This window comes from Alligator sinensis, unplaced genomic scaffold (assembly GCF_000455745.1).
Source record: "Alligator sinensis unplaced genomic scaffold, ASM45574v1 scaffold400_1, whole genome shotgun sequence".
Lineage (NCBI taxonomy): Eukaryota > Metazoa > Chordata > Crocodylia > Alligatoridae > Alligator > Alligator sinensis.
This window is the reverse complement of record NW_005841897.1, coordinates 1247369-1256756: the sequence shown is the minus strand read 5'-3', so window position 1 is coordinate 1256756 and position 9388 is coordinate 1247369. Positions and strand designations below refer to the sequence as shown.

Sequence of the window (9388 nt, the reverse complement as noted above, 5' to 3'; positions counted from 1 at the left end):
TGCACTGGGAATCTTGTCTGCACTGTTAGCAGATAGCTTCAGGTCTTTGATGGACACCCCACACTGACTGCTCACCTCCAAATGCCAACACAGCACCTTCAACTTCTCAACCTATGCTGTACCCTGTATCTTCCTCCAGCCAGTGTGTGCTCTAAATCCTCTTACCCCATCCCAGAGATAGACTGATTCCTTGTCTCTAGATCTCACCCACTCTCCCCCCAACACACATTTATCCTATCTTTTGCTTTCCTGCCCCCTCGCCCCTGCAGATCTGCTAGCAAAAGAAAGCAGATCTCTATCTGCACTTCAGTGAAGACTAACACCGCACCCAATCCTGCACCTGAACCTTGATTCACTTTTGGCCCATTTCTCAGCACATCAATCCCACCGGCCTGCTCTAACCACCCCGCCAAACTTAGGCAGAGTTTGGACTCTGCTCCATGTTTTGAAAAATGCCCTGGGTGTTTGTAACAGGTCATTCCCATCCTGTCGCTCCAAACACTTTAGGCAGGTTGAAATTTCAGTTGCAAGTTCCCTATGCCAAGTCCAGGGCATGTTCACCTTTCCCCAGGTACAGAGAGACAATATAAAGAGCAAACCTTAGAAAGCTGGGACAGATTCCCTCCTAACTGCACCACTCAGACAGCTGGGATCTGCTCTCTGAAAGCTTCACTCCTGTTAGATCACTGCTGCTAGGTGTGAGCGCACATGAATGTGCCCATGTGTGCGTTACAGACCCAACTCTGGACTTTTTTTTTCCTTTTAACAAAATAACTTAAAAAAGCTACCAATACAGTACAACTCTGCAAAACCAACCCGTCTGATCAACAACTGTGCCACTTCCAAACAGCACAAAGGAACAAGAAAATGCACCACACGGTTGGGAAAACAAAACAAAAAAGTACATACCCAACTAAGCCTACCCTAATCCCTTCCATGCCTACCTGTGCAAGAAGCCCGGTGCCTCATTTAACCACTCCCCTTTGTTCAATCAATAGTGAAAAAAATGCAAGCAAGCCGGACATGAGAGCACAGATGAATTAATTCCACAAACCTCATTAGCGCTGGGTCTGCTTCAAAGCCGAAATCCTCTGCAACAATCCAAACAAGAGGCATCCACACGCCAAGCCAAGAAATTCTTCTGAGAGCAAAAAGGGAAGCTTCACTGCTTTGCTACCACTAGCTGATTTCCAGCCTTCTCTTTGATTTCTTTTTGTACTTCCCCCCTCTTCTTCGCCTAGATGCCAGGTTTAAATCCTCAGAGAAGCCACATGGCTCACAGACCTGACCTACCTTTGCAGGAATTTCTGCTCCCTCTGGTCAAATATCAACTGCTCCCTTTTTCTCCACTTTCCCTTGCTGTCGTTTCTTCAACCCGTGTCTTTTTTTTTCCCACCAGACGTGTGTGTGGGGAGGGGAGGTATAACCAGAAGAGCAGGTAAGAAATCTGTAGTGGGATCCCCTTCTCAGGCGAGGGCTGATTTTATTCCAGCTCAGGTGGAGGGAGGAGGAGTGTCCATGACTCAGACTGTCTCACATTCCTTGAGTTATGCACACCTGTATGGGCAAGATCAGCCTGGTCAGCTAAGCCTTCGCTCCCTCCTCCCCATCTAGGCATCCACCCACAGGAAAAGGGCTGGGGCTGGTAGCTAAGGCACAGCCCAGTCCAGTTACACTTCAGGAACAAAGATTTGCAGAAAGGATTGTTTAGAGTGTGTGTATGTGGGGGTGGGGGGTGCTACAGCTCAGCCTGTGCTTTAGAGATCAGCCAAGCGGAGTCAGACTGTTTACTTCAGTGCTGAACGCGCCATCCGCCGCTTGCAGCTCTGTAGTGCCCAGGGCCCTCCGTGGATTGTTTTGAATTCCCCAGCCTCTGCAACCCCCTGCCTGGCAGGAGCTTTTCCTCCCAACTTCCTATGTGGTGCAAGCTGAGATAATATTGTACTCCAGGTTTCAGGCCCAAGCAGATCCCTGCAGAAAGGCCAGTCCAGTTCCAGCGCTGTCAGTAACAAGCCCAGCACTTCTGTTTCCATGTCTGGCTGACAAAACAATTAATGGTCAGCAATCTCTGTTTTGTTCTCCTACTGGAAAAATAAAGAGCCACGAAGCCTTGATGCAGCAGCTGTAACTATGTCAGTGCTTCTTGTTGCAGTGCAGTTTTATGTCATATAAATGGGACTCACTCATCCACGTCCCTGAACTACGCTGAAGACTTGGTCATGGACTGTGATCTATGGCACCCTGGCATACCTGGACCCCATCCTGTGGTTATATTCACCATGCACAGACCTTTGCTGTACAGGCAGGGTCTTAACCAGGCTGCTAAACTATGCTATTGCTTTGGGCTAAAAGTTTAATAAAGTTCAAGGAGACACAACTGAGGTCCTACCTACTCTGTGACCTGGAAGGGTGCTTGGCTTTGGTGGACAGCTTTGTTACAATTTCGCTCTCACTCATGTTTGCAGCAGAAGTCGGACTAAAGCAATTTACAAAGGCAATTGACTTCACAGCTTGTCTTTTCTTTAAAGGTGAATTTAAAAATGGGGGTGGGGAGGCCTCTTTATTAGAAATAACAGCTATCTAACTGTTATCTAACTCTTGAGCTAGCAACTCAGCATTGCTCCAAATAAAGAGTTTGGTTTCTTTTGTAGAAAGTACTAGAGGGACTTCAGATGGATTCAAAGTTTGATCAAATGGAGATAGCTGGGATCCTGGAGGGCCCAGACCATGATGATCTATTTAACGGCATAATTCATACCCCACGTAAGGCCTGAATAGAAGGCACACTGAGACCCTGCATGTGCAATGCCCTAACTTCTGCTTGTTTTATTTTTGCAAACTTTAACATTCTTAACATAGTGTTTTTGGCTGCAATTTTGTTTAAAAAAAAATGGAAACTGAGGGCACAGACAGATGTAACAAGTTGTGTTATCCACTGATAAAATGTGAGTGGTTACAATTTAACTGCACGCTACCATTGCAACTTTAATCCTGTTTCATTCTGGTTAAAAGTGCCAGTGATTTAAGATAACTTGTGTGGTTGCTACAGAAAGGTGCAGGCATACATGCAACAGCTCCCCATTCCTTTTGAAGCAGTTAAATCAGGTTTGTCCACAGCTTGAGGAAAAACACTGGCAATAGCATAAGAACCTACAATGACTTTCACCAGGGACATCAGCAGAGCCTGAGACTCTGATCCACAGCTCCGAGTCTGCTACTTGAGGTGCCTAAGTACCTGGACAGCAGTAGTAAATTCTTATCCTCTCTGAGGACCAGCCCCCACTAAAAGTAAATGACATATTTTGCCTGTGAGAGCCCCAACTCTGTGCTGGACACTATAGAAGATTGGAATGAAGTGGCTTGGCAAGTCTGGGGTTCAACTCCAGGACTTGAAAGGGAGTGTACCGTAATGAGTATAGACCGGTGATTCTCAACTGGGGTGCCTCAACACCCTGATCCTTTTAAGGGCGCTGTGGGTGCCACACAATATTAACACTGTAGATGTTCAAACACTTATATGATTCACAAGATAAACCCAGAGATTTCAAATAGGAAGCCAGAGTGCCAAAATCATTTTGACCTGCTGTGGTCTTTCTGAGATCTTTGTAATGGGAGAACTGCTCTATTATTTTTCTGTAGTCAAGAAATGAGTGAAAATCTAAAAGCTGGATTTTCCTGAGGGATGCCTTGAGTATACAAAAGGTGAGAACCACCAGGACACTTAGCACTGGTGCAACAGCAAGTAGGAATGGAGGACAGTCCCTCCACCGGGAGGTACGGAGGTGCATGCATGACTAGCACACACGCAATCTTTTAACAATAATGCAGGCAGCCTCTAGCAAACTTCCATGCCAAGGCCAGCTAAGGCTTTTCAGAGGCTTACAAAACATGGCCACATTGGGGCAGATACCCATGAAGACAGCAAAAGGCACATCCTTGACAGCCGGTCACCCCTCTGCCAACTTGAAGTTGCAGCTAACAAAGTATGGGGGCGCTAGAACTTCTCAGCATTATGGCTGTACAGAGCAAGGAGACATTTTTTTTCCCTAGCTTCACTCTAGGAAACAGCCAAAAGATTTGTGTATAAACACCCTGGAAGTATTTCATCCGGAGGCAGACAGCAGATAGGGAAGGATTTGACATAAACAAGTAAGACCTGGCAAAGTTCTGATTCACTGACCTGATTCACTTCTGTTAAAGTCCTCTGCAACTGAATGCACCCTGAGGACAGTGTCTTTACACAGCAAACATTAGCAAACTTATGTGCAGACATCATTACCCATGAGGCTGCTAGCAACATCAGTCTCGCTCATATATCACTGAATTTATTTTGAAGCAGTAATGTGGCCTCCCAAGTCTTACTTAGAAGTGATTCTCTAGGGGCGAACATAGTTCATTTCCATGAACCATTCAACCATTAATCTGTCTGTTGAGGTTGTCAGTCAGGGGGGCAATTGCTAACTATTATGAAAGGGTTTTTTTAATGTCATGCCAGCCTGCTCACTATCTGACCTTTGGATGCAGGATATCCACTGAGACAGCACACAGGCTTCCACTGGGTCAGGTCCTATCACAGGTTTCTCTTGGAGAACAGATACATTTGGGATCACAAAATCACCTTAAATTATATCATGGAATAAAATCTGAAGGGGAAATGTTTTAAATATCTTGTATTGTGGTTTTATGTTAGATCAATGATTCTCAACCTGGGTGCCCTGCACCCCAAGCCATGATGGCCTTTGCAGGGTGCAACAGGCAGAGAGGAGATAAGCAAGATAAGGTGATAAGTGCAGGCTCACTTCTCCCCCCCTCACTGTAGCATAGGTTGTATCCTGCTAGCTGCTCCTCCTCCTTCTCAGCCCCTCTCCAAGCAGAAAAGCACTATAAATCAATTTGCTTTCGAAACAGGGTCCTGCTCAATTCATAGAAGTGATGGAGGGGTACCTTGAGTCTAAAGAGGTTGAGAACTACTGTACTAGACATTACACCAAAGAGAAGCCATTGACAGCCTCCCTTTACAATGCTAATCACAAATTTGCATTAGGATTACTTAATGATATAATCAAGGCTCATCATAAATAAAGGAAGTGTTTCAGGCCAAAATTATTCAAACTAAAATTATGCAAGTGACTTCTCAGGAAGGAAAGACATTTTCTCATACGTGGCAAAGGAGAGAACTCACCCTAATCATGACCAAAATGTAGCCACTTTTAGGGTGGGTAAGTAGCTAACTGCACCACTGGCACAATACATGACAACGTGAGGAGGAGAAATTTTGGCAAAGAACCACATGGCAAACCTCTACACTAGTTTAGAGCCCTCTGAGAAGGTGAGCATCCATAAGGAGAAGATATAGAACCTCAATGTGCAAGCTAATGTCTCTAGGAAGAAACTGTTTTTACCTGTGATGTTTGAAGGATTTAGCTGACTGTTGGTACAGTGCTACAACTCCAGGGAGTCAAGGTGCACTGATCCTGACTGCTAAGCATAGCTTTTGGTTATCTCTATCCCTCTGTGCCCTGCCAGGGTGTGTTGTCATCCTTTAAGTCTGAGTATCTTCAGTGGAGGGAACGCTGCACAATTGCTCCTCCAAGTTCACAGGTGGCAGCAATGACAAAAACTCCATTAGACGGTGATGAAAGCCAGAGGTGGACATCTTCTGACCTACACAAAGACGAGAGAGAGCCTATAGGACATGGGAGCAGAACAACCAGGCAGGGAGCAAAGTGAGTACAAGGGTGGAGGGGGCTGTCGTGGAAACACACGCAGCATACTTTTAGGTCAGGTCAGCAGAAGTTTTTATTCAAAAGAAACTACAGCTGTAGGGGGGACTCTAAAGTGACATGGATTTCCCAAGCACTTGGAAGGGGTTCCCCCACAAGAGCAAAATCAGGAGGCTTATATACTTTTTAACAGTCGCTTACAGCTCACGTGATCATATATGAAATTAGCATGAAAAGCGGCTATAACATTACTTCATTACTTCTTTGCTGTAATCAGGATGGGAACTTATGGGGGAGGCGAGGTTAGTTCACAAACCTCCTTCTTGCACCTGGAAATCAGAGTTGTACACACTTTTTGCTATCTTCAAGGCTGCGGTGAGTGAAGCAGTTGCAGAGGAGTTACAAAGAACAAACACTTTCCCTTATCTGTTCTACTATACAGAGCCAGCAATTCTCCACAAAGCAGTTATGTCATCTTATAACTCAAATGATCAAAGTTTAAGGCATTTATTTTTTTCTGATTCCACAGGGCTGGGCCTGATTATCTCAAGAGGTCCCTTCAAGCCCCTAACATCTATGAATCTATGAACCATGTTTGAAGAGGGATTGCCTATTTCAGCTGCCCAGTCTTTATGCTTCTAGCAGCCTCCTCTCCTTGCTGGCCATTCCACGCAAACAATGCTGTTGGAGATGCATTTCTCTGACAACTTGAGTGTAGCCAGGGTCAGAGGAAAAAACTATGGCTTAAATTATATATGGAAGCTAGTGGGTGGGTGGATTTTAGGTCTTCAGTAAAGACTAAAAGAAGGTCCTAGGCATAAATATGCTCCCTCCCCTTAGTCTTGAGGCTTTAAACAAGAGAATAGGAAGCAAAGGGGTGTAAAGGAAAGAGAAACCTTGTTTCCATAAGAGTGCTTCTTTCCTGCCTAAAACAAATTCTGCAGATCACTGGGTTAATCCAGTGCCTCATACCTTAACCTGCAACTAGGATGCCAATGTAGATGATCTTTCTTTTGAAGTTTCATTCTCTCATCAGCTCCAAGACCTCACATAGCTGCTGTCCTAAAGAAGTGAGATATACATTGATCAGAAGGAACCCCCCCAGCACCGTATTTATGCTGCATGTGGAAACCAGGTTCAAACTCACAGGACAGGGCATTTTCAAGGAGCCTCAGCTCTGCCATACGCTAGCACAGGAGAAGATGCTATATAAGCCTCTTGCTCCCATTAGAGTATGGTGCAAGCCATTTTAAACAAACATACACTAGGAAAATCAGCCCCTACTGGGGGCTTTGAGATTCCTCTTAAGTAGAGCATTAAATATTCAAAGAGGGCAGATAAGTCTTTCCAGAAAGAACACAACTAAACTGTTTTTAAGTGATCAGCTGTGGTGTCCTCATACTATTGAACAGTGATATTGGCACTGTATCGACATTAATGCGTCAGCAGGTGAGTCTTGGCACATGCAATTTGCTTCATGTGCATTCTTCCTGCTACTGCAACAGGGAGTGGAGCCATGCCTTCTGCAATGACGTTCTTCCTCCTGGTTGTTTCAGATCCTTTGCCTCATGCCTTCAGCTTACCCACTGGATGTTTCAATCTGCTGGCCAAAAAAGATCTCTGCTCTTCCTCTATTGATTTTTTCACTCCTCACCAATGACAAAACAGTCCTGGTGTTTGCATGGCAAAATGTATTAGAACAGCCCCCGACAAAAGATCGTTAAATCTGAACAACCAGACAGAATATTTTACCAATAAGTTGGCAGAAGGCATGGGAGGTGGGCTGAATCATCAAGAAAAGCCAGCACTAGGGCACGTGCAGAAAAAAAGAACCAACAACTGGAAATGACTCAGTCCCCAAGGCATAACTTTTCTGAACATACTTATGAAACAGAAAACTCTAGGGTCAAACCATGCCCCATGAAGTCCAGTTACCCAAAAGGACAGGCTGATCAATTCATTCATTGATCCGGTTTCTCTTTACAGACGAACATTTAATTTCTAATCATAACTGTCCTATCAGTGTCTGTATGCAGGCTCTCTCCTTAGAAGTGTCCTACTGCAAACATTTTAGCATCCCCTCAATGAGTCAGTTTGCATGACCAATGAGAAAATCTGCTACTGCATTAATAGCAAACATGGCAGAGGTGTTCTGAGGCTAAGCTGTCTGTAGAAAACTTGCATAGACGTTTTAAAAGGCAGCGGAAAGAAGTCACAACAAGGAAGTCTATTTTCTTCCACTGCTGCTCTACATTACTAAAGAGCCCCTTGTGCTACAAGGGAAGGCGTGAAGTTTCGTAGCGAAATGCTAGTCGGGCAGAAGGAACTGGCTCGGAGCACACTGTTTACTGGAGAAAACAAAAGCACCAGTCTAGCCGCATCAAAAGAAAGGTACAAACATGAACAAAAGATAGAAGCTGTCAGGAATTATAGTTCATGCACACAACAATAGGGAGGAAGTCCAACGGCTCTTTAGGTTTGTGTTTAAAAGGGCAGCAACAGTAAATGTGGGAGGCTGGGCAATGGAAAATTCTCTATTAATAAAGTTACACAGAAGAAAACACTGGGGTGAACAATGCTGGTTTATCCCACTGAGAGGGAGAAACAGGACCTCGCTGGCATCTTACGGCCCATTACCAATCCTTGATTATTAAAAGTGATTTGTCTTTATGCATGAAATAGTTTTGAAAGCCCTCCTGGGAAACATGATTCTGTCTTGGAAGAATAACAATTCTCTACCGCCCTGGGCTCACATCTAATTACACCCCAGCCTTGCTCGGTGGCCAGAACACATGCTACAAAAGGCATGTTTGCAAGAGGGCTGAGGTTTTGCTTCTTGTACAAGTGAAGGAGTAGAGACTCTAGTGGCCTGGCTGCTAAAACAATTATTTTGGTATGGCTAGGATTTGATTGTAACATCAGTGCCATGCTGGGTCCTGCTTAGGTGGGTTTTCAGTTATTTGACATCTAAATAAATAACCTAATGATACTGGTGTTGTGTATGCAATGGAGGAAATGGCAGCAAAGACAAACTCATAGCTTTAGGCGCTAGCATTTGCTGTGGAGCTGACTAAGACTGCCTCACCTGGTTCTTCAATTAGAGGGCACACCTTGAGAACACCAAATGAAACCTAGCAACACAACAGGACGTATCTCTGAGCAATGGCAAAGGGCAGAAGGAAAAGCGAATCAAGAATCAAACACCTTAGGGCATGTAGGTGGGAAAACCTTCAAAAGGAGAGGTAACACGAGACAGATGTCTGCCAAGAATGACTGCATTAAGCCTGCTCGCTCTAGCTATGTCAGCAAACACCAGAAGCTTTCTGGGCTTTGAATGCAGGCTTTGACGGAGATAAACCTATTACAAACAGAGAAAGCCAATAGAGTTAAGGACCCACAGATGGCAACATCCTTCAGGAGGAGGGAAAGAACTGGGAGGAGATTCTGACTCCATTCCAACGGCATGGCAATAGCATGCCCTTGGGAGAAGGGGATGGGTAGATGGTTATTAGCTCTTACAAGCACCAAGTCAGAAGTATGGCTCAAATACTTGCTACGATAGCAGAGGCATTCATAACTTCTCACCCCTACTGCTACCACTTTAGATCAATCACTTCCCAGACTGGACAGATGTTCACTGCCATTTAGTACAATCTAGTTGGTCA

At 44.8% G+C, this 9388-nt stretch overlaps 1 protein-coding gene across 8 annotated transcripts in view; it reads right to left on the bottom strand.

Moving 5' to 3' along the window:
* Nucleotides 1-7877, bottom strand: part of ITGB4 (integrin subunit beta 4) — a 59675-nt gene extending 51798 nt beyond the window's left edge. For 2 of the 8 annotated variants that reach the window (XM_025197449.1, XM_025197455.1), the window contains exons 1-3: nt 5403-5761; nt 1294-1557; nt 1055-1141 (exon numbers count right to left, since the gene is read on the bottom strand). In XM_025197449.1, the coding sequence (XP_025053234.1) occupies nt 1055-1116 (62 nt within the window). In that variant the 5' untranslated portion in view covers nt 1117-1141; nt 1294-1557; nt 5403-5761. Of the gene's footprint in view, nt 1-944; nt 964-1054; nt 1558-5402; nt 5764-6695 lie in introns of those variants that run through there. The other 6 variants (XM_025197450.1, XM_025197457.1, XM_025197452.1 and 3 more) reach the window with 6 other exon arrangements.
* Between the last annotated feature and the right edge of the window lie 1511 nt (nt 7878-9388).